Raw genomic sequence first — 25,997 nt, 5'->3', positions numbered from 1 at the left:
AGTCACTAGCACAGAATTTTAACCACTAAGATACAGGTGGCTCAGGGCCGTCGCCAGAAGATACAGAATGGGGGGGGGGCATTTCATTTTCATAGGGGGGGAACAATTTTTTATGGTCTGAGAAACAGACCAAAACAACCTGTATTTGAAATAGACCAAGTTCTATATTAAAACAAATCCCTCTGCTGAGGGATTGATGTCAGATCCATCTAAGGTAGAGGCAGTACGGGCTTGGCCTACACCTAAAACCCAGACTGAGGTGAAGTTTTATAGGATTAGCCTCCTATTATAGGAGATTTATTAAAGGGTTTGCGGAGATTGCTTGCCCTTTACATCAAAAAAAGAGGAAAAGATTCTGTTTTGGGGAAGAATGTCAGGAGGCCTTTCAGCAATTAAAAGCCAGTCTTATTAGTGCTCCTGTCTTGGCCTATCTAGACCTTAAAATGTCATCTATTTTTGACAATGATGCCAGTGATGTAGGAATCAGGGCTGTATTGTCTCAAGAGGATGGGGGCTTGGAGCGGGTGGTGGCATATGCTAGTAGAGCCTTGACTAAACAAGAATGGAAGTACGCCACCACAAAGGAGCTTCTTAGTGTGGTAACATTTACAAAGTATTTTATACATTACTTGCTTGGGAGGGAGTTTATGTTGTGAACTGATCATAGCTCATTGTGTTGGCTGCATAACTTCAGTGGGTTGGAGGGGCAGTTGGCTCGCTGGGTAGAGCAACAGGCCAACTTTCAATATAAAATCATTCATAGACCAGGATGCCCTCTCAAGCCTGCCAGGGTCTGTGGGTGGAGGTACCAGGGAGGGGGGTGGTAATTTCCCTCAGTCTAGGGCTCAAGTGACAGTAGTTCGGGCTGTGAGTGAGGCTGAAGGAATAGGGTGTCCCATAAGAGATATGCAGGAGAGTGAGGATGAGTTATTTAAGGCTCAGCAAGAGGACCCTAATATTCAGCTGCTGATTCAGTTGAAAAATGGGTCAGGTGATAGCCGTAGGGAAGCAGAGCTAAACCCTAAAGTATTTGCCAGTGTGAGATCAATTGCAGGTCCAAAGTCAGCAGTTGGTGAGAATACCTCCAGCAAATTCTGATGCTGCTTCTGTAGTACAGGTGGTTTTACCTAGAAGTCCGGTTCCAGGGGTATTGTCCATGCTCCATAATGCACCCACTGGGGGGCATTTAGTGATTCAGAAGTTACAAGCTAAGGTGAAGTATTATTTTTATTGGCCTGGGTTGTTTGGGGATGTAAAAGAATTATGTAGGGAGTGTCATGATTGTGCATCTCGCAAGGCTAAAGGAAAGGCTCCTTGTGCCCCTCTTCAGATGTCTGTTGCATCCCACCCATATGAGCGTGTGGCTGTTGATACACTGCATCCGGAAAGTATTCACAGCACTTCACTTTTCCCACATTTTGTTATGTTACAGCCTTATTCCAAAATGGATTAAATTCATTATTTTCCTCAAAATTCTACAAACAATATCCCATAATGACAACATGAAAGAAGTTTGTTTGAAATCTTTGCAAATTTATTAAAAATAAAAAACCAAAAAGCACATGTACATAAGTATTCACAGCCTTTGCTCAATACTTTGTTGAAGCACCTTTGGCACCAATTACAGCCTCAAGTCTTTTTGAGAATGATGCTACAAGCTTGTCACACTGGGCCCATTAACAGAGACTCTAACTAAAAATAGATATATTTTAGTTATTGCTGACTATTTTTCTAAATGGACTGAAGCATTTCCCCTTCCTAATCAAGAGGCTCAGTCCATTGCTAGAGTGTTGGTGGAGGAGAGGGTGTGCAGCTATGGAGTACCTCGGAGTTGCATTCTGATCAAGGGAGATACTTTGAGTCTAGCCTGTTTAAGGAGTTGTGTAGATTGTTGCAAATAAACAATTCTCGTACTTCTCCTTATCGTTCTCAGTCTGACGGGCTAATAGAACGGTTTAATCGCACTCTATTATCAATGCATTCATTGTTTGTGGATGACGATCAGACGAATTGGGATAGGTTGTTGCTGTATGTGATGATGGCCTAACATAGTAGTGTGCAGGCAAGCACACTTTTACGTTTACACTATATAAAGTGTTATTTGGGCAGGAAATGGTCCTTCCAGTGTATAGTATGTTGGGTGTAGATCATTTGCAGAAATTTCAGTCTGTAAATGAATATGTGACTGGAATAGCAGAAAGTTTATCTACAGAAGTAGAAGCAGTAAAAAGGCATCAGAATCAAGCTTCTAAGTGACAGAAGACATGTGCTGTGTGTGTGGGGGGGGGGGGGGGGGAGGTGTGGGGCGGGTTATTTAGGAGCACTGGCTACATGTTCCATGAGCACTTAAAAAGACTGTGTGCACAAAGAGGACCCATCACCTGGAATAAAGTGAAGAGCGTGTGCTTTCTCTGATCTGGGGACTGATCTGGCATGGCTGATTCCTTTCCCTAGACCCCGGGGTGGGGTCTTGTTTCCTGGAAGAGGGGAAGTGTTTTATATTTTCATTTTCTGTTATGGGTTGTGTGTATGTGTGAGTATGTATGTTGTGGTTGTGAGTTTTAAAGTTGATATGAACATGATTACTCCATGTATGCTGGGCAGGAGAAGTGCTGATTTTTCCACATTGATTAGTGTTTGATTACAATTTCTATTGTGCCGTGTGGGGCGGGGAATAACCATCAGAGTGCATTGCAGTGTTAGAGTTTGTGTGTCACTGTTTGTCCTAGTGAGGGCATACAGAGTAAATGTTTGTTGAACTTTCTTGAATGTTTTAATGGTTATATTTTTCTAAATAAAATTGTTAATTAAGTGATATTTTTCTGTAAAGTCCCTGTGGTGTCATGTACCCTCTGTTCTCCATAAATCTGGTTAAAACTCTTAAAATAAATACATAAATACATAAATACATAAATAAATAAATAAATAAATAAATAAGTGTGTGTGTGTGTGTGTGTGTATGTGTATATATATATATATATATATATATATATATATATATATATATATATATATATATATATAGAGAGAGAGAGAGAGAGAGAGAGAGAGAGAGAGAGAGAGAGAGAGAGGTTTATTACAATATTAGACGCCCAAAGGCATTCTTATACTCACTGGTTTGCATTTATGAGCCTACATCTTAAAGGTTATATATTTTTTCTATGTACTATACAGTATATAAAGAGTTATTATGGCTTCTTACTACCAAATGTAGAGACAATACTAACATAAAGCATGATTCCTTTTCATTTAAAGAATGTGTATTTACTCCAAAGTATATTATTGACTTGTTCTTTGTTTCTACTAAGTTTTTCAGTGTTAATACCGACAGAAGGCATAAGCTATGTTTCATTTTATGATGCTGTTGCACTGTATACAGCACTCATTAATCAATATCTAAAAATATGAAAAACAAATGTCTAGGTCACTATTTAACTTGAAGCAAATTTACGATATTGACCATGTAATGCAATTTTATGATATTGACAATTCAGATGTCACTGAATTAATTTGATCTAACATGGATCATCAGGTTTTACACAAACTTGTGTTGTCCATTCCAGCTCGAGTGCACGCTGTCATTAAAGTAAAAGGGGGACATACCAAATATTAAGAAATACTGAAGTTCATGTAGATAATTCTTTCTATGTTTCATTCAATTAATTGCTGATAATATAAATTGTAATAAAAATTATTTATTAAATTAAAAAAACAATGTGAAATTGAAGCATAGCACTTGTAATGCACGAGTTGTCTCAGACTTTGGACCCCATCGGATAAAATTAATTTGTGTTGTTTATTATAACCAAGAGATAATCACAAGCTGAGAGTTTGCAGATATTGTACTGTATGAAATATTTGCACAAACACACTTTACGGAAAATTATCTACACATTGTAATCACATTTAAGGAAATCGAAGGAATGGCTCTGTAGAACAAAATATATAAATAAATTGTCTAATAAAAGATTATTTAAACAGTTTCTCCTCTTCAACACAATTTCTTAATATACCCACTGTCTGAAATGTTTTTTTACTTACTTCTTAGCAGATTTCTTTGCCTGCTGGTTCAGTCCCTCGGGGTTCTCATGCAATTATATTGAAATATGGAATAGTTTGCTTTGCTTCTTTTTTTTTGACACGTATGCAATTTGACCAATAGCCACACCCACTCAAGGATCCCACCCAACTTGCTGTAAAGAGAGGCAGATCTAAATACTGATCTGCATAAAAAAAATATTCTGATAGCCTATATAGCTACTAAAAAAGATATATCACACAAGTTCTGTTTACAATCTCAATTAGTATTTTATAAAAATGTTTTTTATGAGAAGAGTACGTGTTCCACGTTATGTCAAGGTTACGTGTAAATAGTAGTTAGACAGTTGAAGGATACTGTCACGATTTGGAAATATTATTGAAGACAATGGGCTGTCCAAAACTTGTTATAAAGGAAACATTTGGTAATTGATTAATGAGAAGAGCTACAGTTATTGAAAGTATGTAAATGATTAGCATCTATGTTTCTTTTTTAAAGATAAAACATTATTTTTCATTTATAACCAGTGAGGAATACATGGTCTCCTTTAAAGTTTCTCAAAATGTAGTGTGACTAAGGCTTAGTACTGTCATAACAAAGATTATGATATAGCTCAGGTCTAACAAAGTAATCATTTTGTGCTCATTCTGACAGTTCAATATGCCACTGTAAATAAAGCATTAATAGAGATCATTTTATTCCAGTGCAAATACTGACATTTCCAAACAATCAACCCATTAATCTAACATTATATTGTATTTTTTGTTTCTTCTTTTTTCTCTTTTAAACATTACTTTTGGATGGCAGTGAGCCCAGATGGAAGACACTATGGTAACTGCTTGCTGCCTACAAAACCAGAGTTGTTTCCTTTACCTGTTTTTTCCCTCTCCTACAGGAACATGTTCCTGCAGCTTTGTGCACATTAATTGGGCCCCATATCACTCTGTACTCAGATGTCATTATCCAACCTCCATCCTCTCGCTTACTACATGCTGTTCAGATTATAGACATTTTAGGGCCATTTACTGTTTGTACTTTATCATGATCACAGAAAACATAATGAAATTAAACATATCAATCTAGTTACCATTAAATATTTTACTTCAGAGATGTAGTTGAACAAAAACCAAAGCAGTAAGTGACGTCTTTTTATGGCCAACTTCCAAAAATGACTTCATAGGTAGTATGAAAGCTTATTTTGGCTTAATTGATGATTTTATTTCAGGGTCTTCTGATAATGTACACTACTTATACAATAAAACAACATGACAGAACACATAGATACAGTATAATTGCTGACACATAAGAACATAGAGTTAAATGTTATTAGCCATTAATTTCATTCATTCGTTTATCTTTAGTAAGTGCTTTATCCTGGTTGGGGGCATTGTGGATCTGTAGCCTGTCTGAACTCATAGTGAGGACACATTCCATAGCAAGCCTCCATGCAAACACACATTTATTCACTCATTTATACCTAGGAGCAATTTAGAGTTATGCTAGCTGATCGTTATAGGAAGCTAATGTAAACTATCACTAACATTAATTGACAACATTAATGAATTTCAGTATTAATAAGCTAGTATAAAAAGTAACAAAGTAAGTTAAATAAGCAGTATCACACTCGTGATAGAGTACGGTTATCCTGAATATCTGCATGGTATTCAGTGTAACCACATGACTGCGAGTGTAATATTGCTTTTATACAACAGTTCTGTAAACAAGAATATCAGACATTTCAGACACGATATGGCTGAATGTTCTGTTTATTTTTATATCCTATAGAAACCATACTCACTTTATAGCACATCGGCTAGCTGGCTAGCTAGCTCTAATTGATTTGGATATTCTCATTAAAGGGTCATGAAACACTAAACTACATTACTAAAGACAATGTTAGCATCCATTCATTTTAATCGTAGGAGAAATCTGGTTAAATTTGAGCTTTTTTCCACTATTTTCATCTTCCAGGTTTAAAATCTACATGATGTGTGATATGTCAACATCACAGGCTGTGACTTGGCAATGTACTATAGTACTATATGATGACACATTGGTGTCTCATAATTATTAATGAGACTGTGTGTTCTTATCCTATGAGAAGAAGCTGTCTCTTAAGTATTCATGACAGCATGAATTTCCTATGACAGACGTGTCACACTGTAAGATCATGTAGTAGATGAGAGACATTCATGGGTCGCAAGTGTTTGTTTCAGTGGTGTAAGAGTTTGAGTGTGTTGCATGGCTCTCTCCATGATGCTGCCACCCACTCCCCTCCCTTCTTCTCACAGCCATCCACACCCATTTAAATTGCATTTTTCAAAAAGATTGTGAGGTAGACTTGAGCTAAAAGAGGGGGGTTTCATGACCCTTTAAAGGTGTTTCCATTAAAAGTCCCTTCTTCCTTTCCATTAAACTGACAAGCTTTCATATTTTCAACCAAAAGTTATATGCCTGAAAAGGATTGTTTGCCATGTCTGCTGATGATGTCGCTAACAGTACTGTAGTAACAGTTTCAAATTAGGCAGTGGAATTTTACGAGGCGAACTCAGATAAGTGGAGTGATACACACAGTGACACATCCCATTGTGGTTATAGGAAAGATAAGCACTCTTGGAACGCTGCATGACCAATCAAATTAGTGGACCAGAACTAACTGTTGTACAATATTTGTATGTATACTTTGACATTTGTTTAAATGTTAATGAAATATACCTGCATTCCATCCATCCATCTATACCGCTTATCCTACTGGGCCGCAGGGAACCTGGAGCCTATCCCAGGGGGCATGAGGCACAAGCCAGGGTACACCCTGGACAGGCTGCCAATCCATCACACGGCACATACACATTCACACACCCATTCACACACTACGGACACTTTGGACATGCCAATCAGCCTACCATGCATGTCTTTGGACTTGGGGAGGAAACCGGAATACCCTGAGGAAATCCCTGCAGCACAGGGAGAACATGCAAACTGCGCATACACAGGGCCGTGGCAAGAACCGAACCCCCAACCTTGGAGGTGTCAGGCGAACGTGCTAACCACCTGCATTGACTAATGTTTATTTAATACATGACTAAAAATTAATCCACATAAATCAGCAAACATTGAATTTCACTGCTACTAAATGTGGTTAATTTACTGAACTCTGGTCTCCAGGTGCAAAAAATGGAACTTGCTTCTACCTCAGTTCTGAAACTTTGCCAGTTAACAACTACACACTTGCAATTAGGGTGCTGGTTTATTTGGTCAATTATGGGTAATTTTAGTCAATGATTAAATAATTGAACTAATTGTGGGTCATTTTATTAAAATGATTAAATAATTTCAGCAATTGTGGGTCATTGTACTCAGTGAGTAATTTTACTCATTGGTGGTTAATGCCACCATTTTCATTAATTTTTATTTTATTTTTATGCTAATTCATTGCTACTCATGGTGTATTAAATCTTGTTCATGTTAACTAATAAATTAAATAATGTCAGATAGACCTACAGGCAGTAACCTGATTTCACGGTCTGACCACGTACCTCGAAGCTGTGTAAATGCTACCCGCTGTTCCTCCGTCCCGCCCAAACAGGAATTTGAGTATCAAAATACATAATTACTATGGACTTTCTGTGGTATCAGTAGTTTGTGAATTTCCCTCAAAAGATGCATAATGCACAAGAACGTTCACACACATCATATATGAAAACCCTGAATCCTTTATGTAGTTACAAAATACAACTCTTACTAATGTTAAAAATGTTAATGGAACTTTAAAAATTATTTTTACAGTTGGTGCTAAGGAATTTGATCTATGTACATATATTTAGATGACATTGAAACAAACCAACTGTTCTTATGAGGATATGTCACTTTTTTGCCCGGAGCTGTTTCGCATTTTACACCCATGCCTGATTACAACTGCATAACCGAGCCAAACTTTTCCCAGTTCCTTTGTCATTGTCTACAGTGTAAACTGAGAATTCAGATCACCTTTTCTTAATACAGCAGTTAATATGCATGAGTGTTTTCTATCTTTAGTCCTAAACCTGCTTGTGCACTGCGTAGTTTCTTGTTTTGCTTGTTTTAAGAATGTGATAAGGGTGTCTCAGGACTGGAAGAAATATTAACAGACAAATGTACATGAGGATTTCTTATTTTCCACTGAATGCCCTTAACATTTATCCTTGGTAAATATTGACACATTAGGACCTCTGTTGAAAAGTAAATATGTTTACAGATCTGTATTTTTTTGCCAATATGAATAGGCATTTAAGTGAAAGAGGAGACAGGTATGATATATGAGAAATGATATTAAGTTCTAGGCTACAAGCATTTACAAGGACATGAGTGGTGCAGATACAGCTGAGTCCTTTTGCTGTGCTGTGGGCTCAGCCCTAGTTGAGTGCAAGGTTTTTCTCTTAACTCTCATCTTCACCACAACCACAACTATGATCAGCCCCAGTATCACTATACCAAGCACGCCCCCAATTATAGCATACGGAACTGGACTAGACTCAGACACAGACTCAGTTTTGGAGCTTTTACTAATGAGTGGAATCTCCAATTGCGTCACTTTCTTAAAAATGCACGTTTCTGTATTTTCTTCCTGGTCTAACCATTCAAAACTATAATCCATATTGTCATCTTCCTCCTCCTCCTCCTCCTCATCCTCTAAGGAATCAACAGTATCCTGTCCTACACTCTCCAGCAGCACTACACACCAATATGTTCCACTGTCATTCTGATTAAGTTCAGTGATTATAAGTGAGGCATTTGACTCTACAATATGCGTTCTGCCTATCATATCAACAGGCATGTCTATAGAAGGATCCCCTGAGTCATAGATGAGTTCCGTAATCTCTCTACGTCTGTACCACAGGATGTTAACAGGCAGATCTTGAGTCAAAGTACAAGACAGGATAACCTTATTACCATTGTACAACTGGACATTATCTGACACCAGTGCAGAGCAAACAGTAATGTAGTATTCTAATACAACTGAGTTCGACATACATATATATTCCCCAGAGTGATTGAGAGTGATAGAAGGTATAACCAGTAAGTGATCTCTAGTCTCTTCACTGTTTGATATATACACCTGGCTGTGTGGTGTGGTTGGAGTAACATTTCCAAAAGGTGTTGTCCAGTAATTTTGCTGCTGATGCAGATGTTCCGATATACACAACAGAGCGGCCTTCTCTCCCACACCATAATAAACAGGCTGCATCTCAGGCTTATTGTTCTCTGGCAGATGTATTTTCTTCAAGCTCTTGCATTGACCCCTATTCATAACAAGGCAGTAGAAATTCTGGTTGTCCTCCAGGCCGGCCTCTGAGATGTAAAGTGAAAAGCCGTTATCATGCACTTGGAGAACATCATTCAGTTCCTCCTCTAATGGTTCCTGTGACCTCTCAGTATCAAAAAACAAAGACATTTTGTATCTAGGATACACGTCTCTGAACCATTTGATACTAGTGCTTTCATGTTCAGAGTAACTGATGTCACAAACTAGCATTGCACCTCCATTTTGTAAGAAAACATCCTCAGATGGGCTCTCTTTTTCACACATGTACAGGTAGCTTGTCTGACTGATAGTAACATTTCCTTCAAGCCAGCATTCTCTCAAGTATACTCCTGAATCGGATACGTTGAGATCCATAATTTTCAATCCAAGTAGTCCGTGGAAACTGCTGGAAGCATTGAGCCGGTTCTTGGAAGCCTCAGAAGATGAGCCTGAGTTTGAGGAGTTCCACAACAGTTGCTTTTCTCCCTCATTTATTTTGTGCACTGTCATATAGTCCACTCCAAAGCAAAAGCCCATCTCCATTGTTTCTCCTACTACTTTAAAAATGGGCAGTGGGTCCTCCTGGGCCAGAGACTTAGCCAGCAGCAGAACCAGTATTAATCCGAATTTAGGCATCATGTGGAAAGCTGCTTGTCTACGAAACTCCCAAGCTTTCTGAAACACTGTCTCTTCACATTGTCAGAGTGAGGTCTGAGTAACTTGTTTGGCATTAAGGTCCGCCCATTTAATGGTGTGCAGTACTTATTGCTCTATTCATCTATATTTGTTAATGCTTTTACTTTATTTGCCCCTTTGTTCACATGTTTTGTGTTCCAAAAAAATGTGAGAATAATTTTTCAATTGTGCTGTTGTCATGTTGCATGTTGCATGTGCTCCAGTTTTATAACTTTGTATTCCGTGAATAAAAAGAGACACAGGTTGCATGTCAGTTTGTGGTCGGACAGGTTCAGTGTTTTTCAGCAGGTGCAGGCATTTGTGTATGTGCATGTGTGTGTGTGTGTGTGTGTGTGTGTGTGTGTGTGTGTGTGTGTGTTTGTGTGTGTGTGCGTTCATGTGTGTGGGTATGCGGGGGACATGCTGGAATGTGCAAGGAACTTTGCACAAGGAAAAATACACCACTGCATACCCATAGAATCACACATTGTGGGTGATAAGTACATTATGTTTGGAATGCATTTGTTCTCTGGAATGCTGAATATGAAATTAAAAAAATCACAGTCCAACCCATATACCTATCACATATTATAAGACACATGTCCAATGTCAAGTACAAAAGTATGCCTTTTTGCTTATATTTGGGCTTCACTATGTTCTTAGAGCTCTTTAGGAATGTCTTGCTTTACAGACCGAACTGTTTCATCATGGCTGAACATTTTGAGCTGTGAGATTTCTCTTAAATGTGCACAAATAAAAAATAATCCAAATAATAATAACCTTGATTTGTGTGTTTTTCTTGAACTTTTTGTACTAGTATGGGGATATTTGATTTTTGATGGACTATAAAGCATAAGGGATAATGGTGTCTGCCAAATGCTGTAAATGTGTTAGTGTTAGAGAGTGGGGACAGGTAACAAATGCTATTTTTTCAGGGTTCTAGGTAGTTTTTATTAATGTTTTCAATTATATACAGTGCTGTGAAAAAGTTTTCTTCTGATTTCTTTTGTTTTTGTGTATATCTCATACTAAACAGTGTTAGATCTTCCAACAAAATGCAACATAAAACAAAGGAAACCCACAATAATTGTGAGTAAACACACAATACAGTTTTTATTTATTTTATTTTATTGACGCAAAACATTATCCAACACACCTATCACCACTTAGAAAAACGAATTACCCGTTTAAACTTAAAACGTGGTTGTGCCACTTTTAGCAGCAATAACTGCAACCAAATGCTTATGATAACTAGTAACTAGAGATAAGTCTTTCACTTAATTCTAGGACTAGGATTTACTCCTATGCTTTGAATCATTGTCTTGCTGAATAATCCAGTTGCGCTTGAGTTTCAACTTATGGACGGAAGACCGGACATTCTCCTTTAGGATTTTCTGGTAGAGAGCAGAATTCATGTTTCCCTCAATTGTTGCAAGTTGCCCAGGCCCTGAAGCAGCAAAGCATCCCCACTCCATCACACCTCCTCCACCATGCTTGACCATAGGTATGATGTTCTTTTCGTGGAATTCTGTGTTTGTTACTCCAGATGTAACGGGACCCCTGTCTTCCAAACAGTTCCACTTTCGACTCAACAATCCACAGAACATCCCAAAGGTTTGAGGATCATCAGTGTGTTTTGGCAAAATTCAGACGAGCCTCAATGTTCTTCTGGGTTAGCAGTGGCTTTCACCTCGCCACACTTCCATGGATGTCATTTTTGCCCAGTGTCTTTCTGGAGTCATGAACAATGACCTTCATTGATGCAAGAGAGGCCTGTAGATTATTTTTATGTTGTTCTTGGGTCTTTTGTAACTCCCGGGATGAGTCGTTGCTGTGCTCTTGGAGGAATTTTGGAAGGTCGGCCACTTCTGGGAAGGTTCACTACTGTGCCAAGTTTTTCCATTTGGAGATAATGGCTTTGGCTGTGATACTTTGGAGTCCCAGAGCCTGTGAAATAGCTTTGTAAACCTTCCCAGACTGATATATTTCAATCACCTTCTTCCTCATAATTTCTGGAATTTCTTCAACTTTGGCATAGTGTGTTACTGTGTAAGACCTTTTAACCAAGTTCATGCTGTTGAAAAAGTGCTATTTAAGTGTTGAATTGATTGAACAGGGCTTGCAGTAATCAGGCCTGGTTGTGTCTAGTCCACCTGAACCCCATTTTGAATGCAGTTTCATAGATTTGGGGAATTACTTACCTGTATTTTCACAGGTACTGGATACTGGTATTGGATAACTGTTTTGCTTCAATAAATAACATTAACAATTAAAAACAATATTTTGTGTTTACTCAGGTTGCCTTTGTTTTATCTTAGATTTTGTTTTAATTTCTGAAACAATTTAGAAGAAATACTTTTTCCACAGCACTGTACCTTAAATTTGCAGTTAGATTAATGTGCAGGATACTTTACTTAATAATAAAATGTATTTTTCTGTTAATTTTCCTGTATATTTATACATATAAAGTCCTGGGGATGGAAATGGCACCCAATCAGTGGAATGGCTCATATAGTCTTGTTACAGTACTTATGTACATGGTTCACTGTAACAGTATGTTGTAACATTTTTTGTAACATATCATGTATCATGTAACATTTATCACTGTAACATTCCTTTTTGATGACCGTTACAGAATAAAGAAATATAATGCATTTAACTCTAAGAATATAAGCCAATATAAAATAAGCCAATAAAAAGACAGTATGAAGTTTAAAGTATAAAGAAACTTCAGATGCCAAATGCTTAGACAACAGCAGCAGTATCTGAGACAGTGGAGACAGATGGGTATTCCTGGCCCATGGTTCCTCAGCTTGTAGGTAACGCGCAGGATAATGTGTAAGAGAGCTAACTATGTAGCTAGAATCGTGTATGAATTTACATGAACTGAAACACCACCAGCATGTGGTTAAGTTACCTAGCCTGTTAATGTTAACTATTTATATACTGTACAGTATACTGTTGATAATGAAGGTGGTGCTCATTTCAGCATAGCTTACTTGGTTACTGTTGAAAAATTCCTCAAAAATAGAACTTTTTCAGATTAGTTGCGTCGATTGTAGACTTATAAAAAGTAATTTGCAAAGTAATTATACAACTAGTTTTTCACCAGATGACTTTTTTACTTTTATCTGAATAAGTTCTATTAATTTTTACTTTTACCCAAATGGATTATTACTGTAGTATCTGTACATTACTCATCACTGTGCTTTGTTCTCTTTCCACCACTGGTAAAAAGAAATCTTTACAATTTTTATTTATTTATTTATTTTTACAAACATTAGAAAGATACTCTATATGACCATCGCATTCATATGTGTTCGTTGAACATCTCATTCCAGATTTAATCCCCCTTTACTGTTATAATAACCTCCACTCTTCAGGGAAGACTTTCCACTAGATTTTGGAGCATGGCTATGGGGATATGTGCCAATTCAACCACAAGAGCACTCGCTGATGTTGTTTGAGCAGGCCTGGTACATAGTCAGTGTTCCAATTCACCCCAAAGGTGTTCCGTGGGGTTGAGGTCAGCACTTTGTGAGGACACTTGACTTCTTCCACACCAACCTTGGCAAACCATGCTATTATGGATCTCCCTTTGTGCACAGGGGCATTGTCATGTGGGAACAGGTTTGAGCTCTTTACTTCCAGTGACGGGAAATCTGAATTCACAGCATACAAAGATATTGTAAACAATTGTGTGCTTCCATCTTTGTGGCAGCAGTTTAGGGAAGGCTCACATATGGGTGTGATGGTTAGGTGCCCACAAACCTTTGGTCATATAGTGTAATTTAAATGGTTCCAGTGATTCAAAAGAACTGCAAATACTTTTAGATGAGCAGAGATATGCAAATTGTCAAGTAATTGATTCAGCATGGAGAAGGATTTTCCTAGATCTTCTTATTCCACATTCATCTAGCAGATTTTTAAGATCTTCTGATAGGTTTCTTTTGTATGTCCCTCGATCCCGTTTAAAATCTAAGGGTGATTGGGCTTTATCAGTCGCTGCCCTTCGTTTATGGAATCAATTGCCACTGGACATCCTCCTTGCACCTTCTATTATAATTTTTAAAAAGAGGCTGAAAGCATATCTTTTCTCCCAGGCCTTTTTATCTAATTTTAGTATTATTTTATTGTCGGTTTTCTATTTGGTTTTATTCTGTTTTCTATTTAACTTTTTTCTTACTCTGTTCAACACTTGGGTCAGCTTTGCTGTGTTTAAATGTGCTAGGGTCTATATAAATAAAATGTACTTACTTAATTTACTTTACTTACTTACACTCCTATCCTGAAGGGGGCAGACGTGCACCATCATATCATGGCGGTCACAAAAACGGGAAAAACAGAACAACAATGTTCCTTTCCTCAACAGCTGTCTGGTGTAAAATCTGTTAATGATACCTGGCAAATGTTTTATTCACAAATGCACATTTTAGGGTAAGATCCCGCTACGGTCAATTTTTCTGGTAGACTATAATTCCTGTTTTATCTTTGATGTTCATAAAAAAAAAATGGCTTTGAAAAGTCAAAGATTGCTTTCAATGTTTAACCTTATAACCTTGTGAAATATGTCTTGTTTTTTTTTATTGTTCTTGCTGTCTGGTGTAAATATATTGTACTAAATAGTGTGTAGAAGCTGTTTTATAATACCCTATTTAGTGGACTGTGGATATGAAACAGTATTTGTGATCGTTGAAGGTTTTTTTTTTTTTTTTTTTTTTTTTTTTTTCCAAAGGTTTGGATTGGTGCTTGTGGATCATTTAGACTTTTATTGAATACCGTGTAAACTGGGCAGGTAGTATGTTAAATAATTCACTAATTGAGCCTGATGTGACTCACTGTTGTAAATATTTTATTTAGCCACACCAAAGATTTCCAAATAAAGTCAGTAAAATCTAGTCAAAACCTGTTTTAAATTGGGAACCCGCCTTTATCTTTATACCTGCTTGCCCTTTGGTGTGTATGTCTAACTGGCTTTAATGACAGTTGAGTGAATGAGATTTTCATTTTAAGGAATGTTTGCATGTCCCACAGGTAGCAAAAACACATCTGTGACATGTGCAGACATGCTGCGCTCTTTCACAGTGTCCCTGATGTTTTCCTGGCGGGTCCAACTGCTCCCCAGCATGCATTGCTCGTCCATCAGGCAGCCTGAGAACACATCTGCCATTGATGCACTTTACAACCTGTCAGTCAACATCTCAAAGATCCGTAAGCTCAAGGGCTGGGTGTTGTACCAAAGCCCAGTTTATGTGACGGAGACTGTGACAATGCTGAGAACCTTGGGAGCCAAAGACCCGCTGATCGCGCAAGTGCTTGAACACCACCCAGAGGCAATCCTCTGCCCACCTGAACATTTGGAGGTTCAAAAGGAACTGTGGATGTCCATCTGTGCCAGCCACAGTGATCTAGTTGGGATCATTGAAAAGTTCCCAGCCTCATTTTTCACCCCACCATGCTATATTGACCACCAAAAGGCCAACATCGTGCTCTTCCAGAACCTGGGCCTTAATAAACGTGTCATTGCTAAGCTGATGGCGAGCGCCCCGCAGAACTTCAGAAGACCTGCAGAGCAGAACAAGGAGATGGTCCATGCCCTTCAAAATGCATACTTGGATCTAGGAGGAAATGAGACCAGTATGAAGGTCTGGCTACAGAAGCTGCTCATTCAGAACCCGTACGTGCTCATGAAGTCTCCAGAAACCATGGGAAATAACCTCAAGTTCCTGCAAGAACGGGGCTTCACGAGCAGTGAGCTCCTTCAGCTTCTCTCCAAACTTAAAGGTTTTGTCACAGAGCTTCACCCAGAATCAATGGGTCTTACTTTGTGTTACTTGCTGGAAACGCTGTCCTGCAGTGACGCCGAGCTTCGACAGGTCATGCTGCAGTGCCCAGCATTGCTGTACTACTCTGCACACATTTTGACAGATAGATTCAAATGCCTACTCAGTGCTGGAATTAGCCAGCAGCAGATCATACAGACACCCACAGTCCTGGAACTGACCACACAGATTGTTCAGTATCGCATTCAGAAGCTGCATTCTTATGGTCATGATATTAAGACAGGGAGCCTGGAGCTCCTCAATGGCACTAAGAAAGACTTTGAAATGAGCTGTGGAAAATTGCTCCTGAGGCGAGAGCGTCCGCAATTTAACCCAGTAGCACCTCTAAGGACAGACGAGTGAGATTGCCTGTTGTGAAAAGGTGCTATGAGCTTCTTTCTAATCAGTAGAATCTCAAAGTTAACTACATTTATTATCCTGCATCTGGTGCTGAATAACAGCTATATGTGTATAATTACAGAGATTATGATTCAATAATTATAAGTCCTTAAATCTGTGTTTTAAAAAAAGTAATATACAAAAATCAATAAATGGACCTTTGTGTCATGGGTAGGTAGAATCTGATTTGAGGTTGTTTTTTTTTTTGTAAAACTACTTTTTAAGCCACTGTGTTGTGTTAAAGTACTACCTTTCTATTTTAATGATACAAGCTGTGTAAAACTGCACAAGCTTTGTTAATAAGGCATAATAATGCTTAGTTGTAAAGGCAGTTAATTTAGTCATTGATATATAATATATAATATCGTAAGAGTGAGATCCGGTGTAATCATGGCAAGCTAGTATAAATGGGCTAGCAGGGTTAGGCCCTCCTGCTCTTTTAGGGAAAAATACATGAAAATAATGCTCACATTTTTGTCATCCGTATCAAATAGTCTTCCAAGTGGTGCAATAGAAAAGTGTTTGCTCTGTTGTCAGGAGATTGTGAGTTTGATTGTAGGTAAAAGTATACAGGTTGGGGCTTATATGTTCTAGACCAGACTGTAGATTCACACAGACTATCATTGACAGTCATGTCAAGTTATTACACTTGCTCGCTAGATTTCATGCTCATTGGGGCTGCTTTATTTAAGCCCACTTCTCTGCCACAACTCGTCATCAACAATGATTGAGAAGACTCGTGAAAAACAATGAAAGAGATGAATTACATTCTTGATCACCAGTTTTAAAAAAAAATATCTTCGGAGGAACTAGAAGTAAATACAAACGTTTAAAGTACAAATTACAGGAAGGGACAACCGGCAGAACTGTCCATCTAATAGCAAGGTCAGCTTTTATGATTAACATGCCTGCTATTTAGAGGAAACACAGCATGATTACAGACTTAAAACACATGACTTAAAAATATCAATCATGAATGGTGTTGCCTATCTGTCTTTTAATAATAGTGTGTATGCATAAAAGATTTATGCCTATGAATCTGTGTTACAAGGTTCAGCCGAGTTACTGATAGATAGGCATCCCATTCAATATCGTGACCAGCCTTCACTGGGTATAACAGACACTGTTTATTCTCTCAGTTTAATTTAGGGCACTATGTTGATGTATATCTGCACCAAGCACCACAAACCCCCCCCCCCCCCCCCCGAATATAATCAGATATGCTAGATGATTGATTGCTATTTTCTAAAATCAAAATGATCCGTTATCAGGAAAATTGAACGGCTTATTTCTACGTCCATTCTTGTATTAATCTCTTGTTCTCCATGCTTTATCCTCTCTCTGCCCATGCTGGCTGATAGTCTTCAGCTTTCTCCCCAACCAATGACAAAGAATTATACCCAAAAGCACAGGAGGTTAATAAGACAGGGTATAAATAGTTCTTTTTTCATTTAAGTCACGACACTGGGTATTATTAACAAGTGTTACACGCTTTATGGCTTTATGGGGCATAACTCAAGGAAAATATGAATACAGATGACACATCCAATTAAAAGCTCTCATTTCCTGCCCTGGCCACAAAATGGTAGAATATTATTAAGGTGGTAAATATTCCATGTGTGGGGTCATGCAGTTCATACATGGATTATGATGGCTGTCGGACCAGTGCTTAGTGCTTCCATTTTCTCAAATACTATTCATCTGAAAGCTCCTAATTATAGTGGCTTTGGAGGAAATTGACCTCTTTCAGGAAATGCTGTATTTTACAGGTGGGATATCAAAGATGGACAATAAATTGCAGTTATACATTTTTTTGTATTATTATAAATTATCAATATAGAATATGAAATTCAAAGTTTTATCACATTACACACAATGAATGAGTTTTTGATCTAATAAATTAACTAGTATTACACCTATGTATACAGTGCACAGCTGTTAAAAAAGAAACTGCAATTTGATTTTTATTTTTTACTCAGGCATTATATCAGGCATTATTTTTACACTAAATATGAAGCTGCAAGTCTGAGGTTTTGTGAAGGATCAATGCTTACCTTGATCAAGGTCTCCACCTAGTGGAAATATTCTTGTACATTTTAGCGATCTGCATGCTGGAGTGATACATAGACTTTACCTGAAGACATTTTTTGATATAAGTGATATATCAATTATCACAATATTTTGATATTTAACAAGCACGGAAAGCATTTATATCAAAACCCAGAAGATCATAGATTTGTTTTTGTTATTCAGCAATTACAAAACTTCATGTAGAACAAAGGAAAATGAAATTTTAATGTTTGGTGCACAAAAACAGCCAGACGATATCAGTGATATCTCAGAAAAGTGTACCATATCATATAATGTATACACACACCATCCACTTTATGAGGAATACCTGTATACCTGCACATTCATGCAGTTATCTAGTTTAATCTAGCCAATCAAGTGGCAGCAAAGCAAAGCAAAAAATCATGCAGAAACGGGTCACGTGCTTCAGTTAATGTTCACATCAAACATCAGAATGAAGAAAAAGTGTGATCTCTGTGGGTTTGATCGTGGCAAGGCCAGATAGGTTGGGATGAGTATTTCAGAAACTTCCAATCTCCTGGGATTTTCACACACTCTCTCTAGAGTTTACACAGAATGGTGCCAAAAAAAAACAAACAAACAAACAAAAAAAAAAACCATTGCATGAGTGATGGTTCTTGTTGATAAGAGAGGACAGAGGAAAATGGCCAGATTGGTGGTGAGCAGAAAAGCATCTCAGCATGAACAAAACATCAGAATCAACAAAGACCACATCAGGTCCCACTCCTGTCAGTCAGTCTGGGTGAGTCTGTGCCCATGATAGGCTTAGATTCCTGTTCTTGGCTGACAGGAGTGGAACCTGATGTGGTCTTCTGCTATAGTAGCCCATCCACCTCGAGGTCTGATGTGTTTTTGTTTTTCACACCATTCAACTGGGATTTGATTTAATTGGGATCATCTTTATCCTGAATCTACATAGACTAGCTCATAATACTGAAGTGGGAGTTAAAATCTATATAGTCTGTAAAATTATTTACCAATAAAGCATCAAAGTTGTTTGTACAGACTCACCACCACTGGTGTGAACCCCTAAAATAGTTCTGGTGCAATCACTTGCCATTAGAAGTCAAATAATTATTAAAATATAAAAATAATTATTAAATAAACATCTAATATATAAATAACAGCTACAGCTTTAATAGACCATCCACCAAACTTCAGTAACTGGGTAGGGAGGGTATTAGTCAGAGAGGTAGCCAAGAGGTCAAGGGTAATGCTGAACTTCATGCTACCACCACTCTGCTTCACTGTGTGGATGGTGTTCTCAGGGTGATGAGCAGTGTTGGGGTTTTGCTAAATGTAATGGTTTGTGCCAAGGCCAGAATGTTCAGTTTTGGTCTCATCGGTCCAGAGAACATTTTTTTCATGTTTGCTGAATTACCAATATGCCTTTTGGCAAACTCTAAACAGAATTTCATATGGCTCATCACTCTTCCATAAAGCCCAGGCTGTAATGTTGCAAAATATGGAGAAATTTAAGGGGGTAAATACTTTGGCAAGGCACTGTATAATGCTCTAATGAAGGAAAATATAAATATATATATATATATATATATATATATATATATATATATATATGTGTGTGTGCGTGTGTGTGGTATTTTGTAGTCATCATACAATTTGTACTGTCGGGGACTTTGATAGTTCTGGGACTTCAATTCACATTATCAACTAACACAATTAACAAAATACAAAATTTGATTAAAAAAATACAGTTACAAATACAGTTTTTATTTTTGAGTCACTAATTCAGTGAGCACAATAAGACAGATTATGTCTTGCCAGAAATAGCACTTTCAACTTTTTATTGTAGCTAACATGGTCAGCTTTCTTTCATGAAGACTTGAAATCGAAATTTGATTCCATTTTCTTCTTGAATCTCATTTGGCACACCAGGGAACCTGTGTAAAATAATAAATAATGACTGAGTTCAGTAGGGCAGAACAAAATTAACATCAGTTAAGTAGATAAACTTCTTAAAAAACTGAGGCTTTTCACAGAAATACAACACTTACTTATTTTGTTTCCTGTAAAAATTTTGGTCAAAACTTGGGAAAAAAACATTACAGTCAAAGTCAGCCATGATGTCAGTGAGGTAGATGAGGTCACACCAAGGGTGCTCCAGAGCTTCCTGTAAGGAATGACGTATTTCAATGGATTATTGTTTTGTATCCAAAGTGTGGAAATGCCATGTAAATGAAATACTCTAAAACATGCATTATATGACCAAAGGTTTGTGGACAAATGACCATCACACCTATATGTGAGCCTTCCCCAACCTGTTCCCACAAAGTTGGAAGCACACAATTGTAAAGGATGTCTTTGTATGCTGTAGCTTTATAATTTCCCTTCACTGGAACTGGAAGAGGCCCAAATCGGCTCCAGCATGACAGCGATCTTGTGCACAAAGCAAGCTCAATGAAGATATAGTTTGCAACATTTGGAGTGGAAAAAATCAAGTGGCCAGCATAAAGCCCTGACTTTTCACACCTTTGGGATGAACTGGAACACCAACTGCACAACAGACCTCCTCAACCATCATTAGTGCCTGACTTCACTAATGCTGTTGTGGCAGAATGAGCAAGAATCCCCATAACCACGCTCCAAAATCTAGTGGAAAGCCTTCCCAGAAAAGTGGAGGTAATTATAACAACAAAAGTGGACTAAATCTGGAATGAGATGTTCAAAAAGTATACATATGGGTGTGTTGGTCAACTTTTGTCCATATACTTGTTCAATAATATATGTGGTCATTTCGAAAGGCAAAAAAGGACATTGTTGATTTCACAGTTTTTCTTTAGTGGAAAAAATGTGAAGCTCTTTAGGAACTTGTTCTGCTTGTGATATTGAGAAACAACTGAATGGAGCAATTAATAATTAAAAAAAAAAAAAACCACATTTACTGCTTGCAAGGTGAATTGCTATTGCAATGAAAACATTGAGGAGCCTTCGGTTTCCCCAACCAAGATATCTAACACTTTTAACTGTTATTTTATTTATTTTTTTTAAAAATGTGTACAAACCCCAAAAATAGTAAAAAAATACAAAAAAAAAAATGCTATTTTTGTACAAAAATAGAAGTCTATTTTGAAAACATCTGCAAATTGATAACATCTTAACTGCACTGTGTTTACTGTATTTATGTACGTATGAACTGTATGTTTCCTTTTAGAACATTTTAGGTCTTTTAGTGTGTTTATATTTTCAGTATTGTATCTTTTGTTTCAACAATGATCAGCTGAAATTAATAGCATTTTCATTTTGTTGCAATGAAATGAACACTGTTTTAGTGGGGGGAAAAAAGCCAGGGTTGAGAAGCATAGTTACAGCTGGGGGTGGAGCTAATTTCTAGGCCAGAACTATGTAAAGAAACTAGCAAGAGCCACTGCATGGCAATATTACACATCACAGTTTTTATAAACTATTTTTAGAATAATAATTATATGATTCATATAGATCTAGTAACATTTCAAACTTGTATTAGCATTGCATAGCAAAACTGTTGACCAAACTCTAGATAATAGCACACACAGGGCTACACTGTCTTTAATCCTAGATGCAATTTTAAAACAAAAAGGTTGTTCATGTAAATGTTTTTTGTTTTGTTTTGTTAGTGTGCAAATTTAGGTGTTATTATCACTACATTCTAAAGTGTATAGTGTATAATAGTGTAATATTTATTGCATAGTACACAATATACTGTATGAGTTGAGTTCAAGTCTTTAACTGCTCAGTTCTTTGCTTGGATTGTACCCTGTTTCAACTGTAAGTTTGGATAAAAACATCTAAAGATTTTAATCTAAACAAAGGAAGTTTGTGATTCTAATTCTCACCTTGTACACCTGCGTTCCTCCTAAGATCCAGATGGTTTCTATAAGATCATTAAGAGGAGGATGAGAGGCCAATTTAACGGCACTGACAAAGTCCTCACACACGTAGTGAGCACGCTTTGGGACAGACCTGGGAATGCAGTGATGAAAAATGAATTGAATTGTTGAATAATTTTCAAACATATGTTTTTCTGAAATATGTAAAGGAATGTCCTGACTATATAACTACTTAAGCTCAATAATGCTAAATAGTAAATGAACTGCTTTAGTTCACACATTGTTGTTTTATTTGCCAGTGTAATGAACTAGCTTACATCAGCTTTTTGCTCAGAACCACATGGAGACTGTTGGCCAGGGGGAAAACACTCTCTGGGCAGGAGAACCAGCTGTATTTACCCCATATGATCAGGTTCTTCTTTCCTAAGATAAAGCAGAAAGCATGTGCTTTTAAGATCTGTGTAATGATTCATCTAAGCCACATGTTTCCAACCCTGGTCCTGAAGTACCCCCATATCCTGCACATTTTAGTGTTCTCTCTATTTTATTCGAACACCTTAACCTACTACTTAACTACTGTATTAGAACAATAAAAATGTTAAATTGTGTGGTTGGTACTCCAGGACTTTTAATCTAAGTCAATCGTAATGTACTCAATATGTGCCTAAGTGAATACTGCCTACTTCTTTGCATATGAACTATCAAGGAGAACAAATAGTACATGTTTTTAAAAGTTGTACACTTCAAAGTTTTCTCACACGCTAAAACTTCCAAGGTCAATGAGTGAGTAGGGTACCGATGGCATGAGGAAGTTTCTAACAAATCAATCAGTGTTTCCTTAAAAGAACAGACAACACACTTTGCCCAGCCATATCACTGCAGTGACTTACAACAGGGCATGCAAGCATTAGGGTAAGCATCCAAATAACACCGTTTCTTTGTATGCCTTCTGAGGTTGTTAGATTCTGTCACTGAAATCAGCAAAATGAAAATAAATAGATAACATGTTTGCTGTGTGTACACTACTCACCTGATTTACACACAGCTGTGATGGTATTCAAAAAGAACTGAAACTCTGTCCTAGTAGATTGCAAAAAGAGATATATATTGTGGTAGTGCAGTTTTCACAGTTTATACTCAAACATTATATTTTGCCTCATTACCCCCCAAAATCAAGGTGGTGGGGTGTCAAACTCATTTTAGGTACCAGGCAACATTACATTTAGTCCAATGTCAAGTGGGACAAAAACACTTCCCCTCCCCAAAAACAACCACAACAATAGCAAAAAAATAAATAAATAATCAGTTTACTAGACAATAAATAACACATCAGCTCTTCCTCTTCAGTTTGTTCAAATATCTAAAAGATACATTCTAAACGCACAAACAGATCACCAACAAAACAGATGAACGGGCTTCAATTTATTACCAAGGAAACAAATTTCCTTTGTATATATTTTTCACCTAGTTTTCACCTAATACACCCTCAGATGAAACACTTTGCCTGCACAGCCGATGAAGCACGTTTGTCTGAAATTTTGTGTACACCTATGTCATTACTGAAGTAAAATGTAGTTACATAGTCCTAGATTCTTCATATAAGCCCAGGTAACATTTTTCCAATCAACTGACAGTGAGTTTGTGCCCACGTTGTAGCCTCAGATTCCTGTTCTTTGCTGATAGGAGTGGAACCCAATGTCTTCTGCTGTGGTAGTGAATCTGACATGTTGAGGGTTCTGAGATGCTTTTTCTCTTACCATGGTTGTAAAGACTGATTATTTGAGTCACCATAGCTTTCCAGTCAGTTCAGACCAGTCTGGACTTTGTCCTCTGACCGCTCTCCTCAAACAAGGTGTTTCTACCTGTATATTACTGGACTCCACTCACTGGATGTTTTATTTGTTTTTCGCAACAACAACAACATTACCACAGTCAAAGTCACTGAGATAAATTTTAATCCCATTTGGATGTTTGATGTGAACATTAACTGAATCTCTGTATTTTTCATTACAAATTATATTTTGGAACCTGAGGGAAAAGTTTGAATTTACATGACATCTCAAGTTTATGCAAAACCTTATAACCCAGTTTAGATCACATCCATTTGTTTCATTTGAACACATGCTTTTAGAAATAGTCATTTAGGCGAAACCCAGGGCTCAAACCAAGAGTAAATATTTAGAGCTATTCATTGTTTGAGCAAGAATTCTAACAGGGAACACCTGGGCAACAAGAATATGTTCCAATCTATGTTATATGTTGGTGTATGTGGTATATGTATGTATATAATATATGTTCTGTCATATGTTCCAATATTTTTGATCACCTGGAAAAAAAACCCGCATGTGTTGTACATCAGGAAATGAAATCTACTGTTTCGTATTCATCTTTTGATCTCAAACCCAAATGTCTTCAGGGTATAGTAAAAAAAATAAAATAAAATAAAAAATCATTCCATAATTTTAGAAAGGTCTGTATAATATAAATATATATATATATATATAAATATATATATATATATATAAATATATATATATATATATAAATATATATATATATATATAAGTATATAAATATATAAATATATATATATAAGTATATAAATATATAAATATATATAAATATATAAATATAAATATAAATATAAATATAAATATATATATGTGTATATATATATATAAATATATATATATATATAAATATATATATATATATATATAAATATATATATATATATATATATATATATATATATATAAATATAAATATATAAATATATATATATATATATAAAAATATATATATATATATAAAAATATATATATATATATATAAAATATATATATATATATAAAAATATATATAAATATATAAATATATATATATATATAAAAATATATATAAATATATAAATATATATATATATATAAAAATATATATAAATATATAAATAAATATATAAATATATATAAATATATATATATATATATATATATATATATATCAAAAAAACACTGCCCATCAGTAAACTGTAGTATAATACACCCGCGTCATCCTGAACATGCCATGTATTTATTTATTTTGTGGGGGAAAAAACACATCAAGATGTCTTACGGAAGATTCCACGGAAGGCGACCGTCCTTGCCTATTCCCATATTTCTGCACGCTGCCGCCATCAACCGAATCGGCTTCTGTACTTCATTCCTCGGCTTCATGTTTTTAACACGACTACCACACACACACACGGATGTTCTCCTCTACTCCACTCCACTCTCCTGTTGAATCGGCGTTTTGAACATCTGTAGTTTCACTGGAGTTGCCAGATCGGAATGAATATTTCTTGCTAAATTATTGTTTTAAACACACCAAGCGAAAACAGACGCTTAGTAATATTCCTGTTTCAGGTATTCCTCAATAACATGTACGCCAGCGCGACGGGATTTCTCTGAACATGACACATAGAAGGAAATCCATCAATCTGGCAACACCTAGTGCGCCTGGGGGCTGGCCACGTCCCTAATCCTCCTCCTCTCTGTACAAGTGCACTAGTCTGTGTAATAACGCCTACTACACCCTATTCGGAGCACTCGGTGTTTAAACAGAGGCCATTTGGGACAGAACCCGACCTTGGCGTTTGAACAGGGCAGACAGGTCGTACCTTGATTATTTCTAGGAGTTTATCTGCGTGGGTTGAGGGGTCTGGGTCGTTTAATAGCGGTGTTGTATTTTGCCCTAGAACAGGCGATTACGCAACTCAACTGCCATTGGAAAATCAGGACACTTATTCTAGATTAAATTACCAGTAAAATGTTATATTATGAATTTTTGATTTAATACCTATTAATAAAGAGCACATACAAATA

General features: G+C 36.8%; 2 protein-coding genes across 6 annotated transcripts; one reads left to right on the top strand and one right to left on the bottom strand.

The window, feature by feature from the left end:
- The first annotated feature begins 14,027 nt into the window (after positions 1 to 14,027).
- On the top strand, positions 14,028 to 18,041 carry mterf2 (mitochondrial transcription termination factor 2). Of its 5 annotated transcripts, none has more exons than XM_053622886.1 (3): positions 14,028 to 14,432; positions 14,731 to 14,790; positions 15,081 to 18,041. In XM_053622886.1, the coding sequence occupies exon 3, from the start codon at positions 15,089 to 15,091 to the stop codon at positions 16,178 to 16,180; it is 1,092 nt and encodes a 363-aa protein (XP_053478861.1). In that variant the 5' UTR covers positions 14,028 to 14,432; positions 14,731 to 14,790; positions 15,081 to 15,088; the 3' UTR covers positions 16,181 to 18,041. The 5 variants fall into 5 exon arrangements, with proteins under 5 accessions (XP_053478861.1, XP_053478859.1, XP_053478860.1 ...); XM_053622884.1 differs by having other exon boundaries at positions 15,030 to 18,040; XM_053622885.1 differs by lacking the exon at positions 14,731 to 14,790.
- Positions 18,042 to 20,017: 1,976 nt separating this feature from the next.
- On the bottom strand, positions 20,018 to 25,848 carry zgc:153031. Its single transcript, XM_053622881.1, has 6 exons — positions 25,249 to 25,848; positions 23,165 to 23,214; positions 22,452 to 22,557; positions 22,141 to 22,267; positions 20,323 to 20,438; positions 20,018 to 20,208 (listed from the first exon to the last, which is right to left on the bottom strand). Exons 1-6 carry the CDS (start codon positions 25,347 to 25,349, stop codon positions 20,130 to 20,132), a joined length of 579 nt encoding a protein of 192 aa, XP_053478856.1. The 5' UTR covers positions 25,350 to 25,848; the 3' UTR covers positions 20,018 to 20,129.
- Positions 25,849 to 25,997: the final 149 nt, after the last annotated feature.

The sequence above is a fragment of the Ictalurus furcatus genome, chromosome 4, assembly GCF_023375685.1.
Source record: "Ictalurus furcatus strain D&B chromosome 4, Billie_1.0, whole genome shotgun sequence".
In the NCBI taxonomy this organism is placed as follows: Eukaryota; Metazoa; Chordata; class Actinopteri; order Siluriformes; family Ictaluridae; genus Ictalurus; species Ictalurus furcatus.
This window is presented reverse-complemented; position numbering and strand designations above follow the sequence as displayed.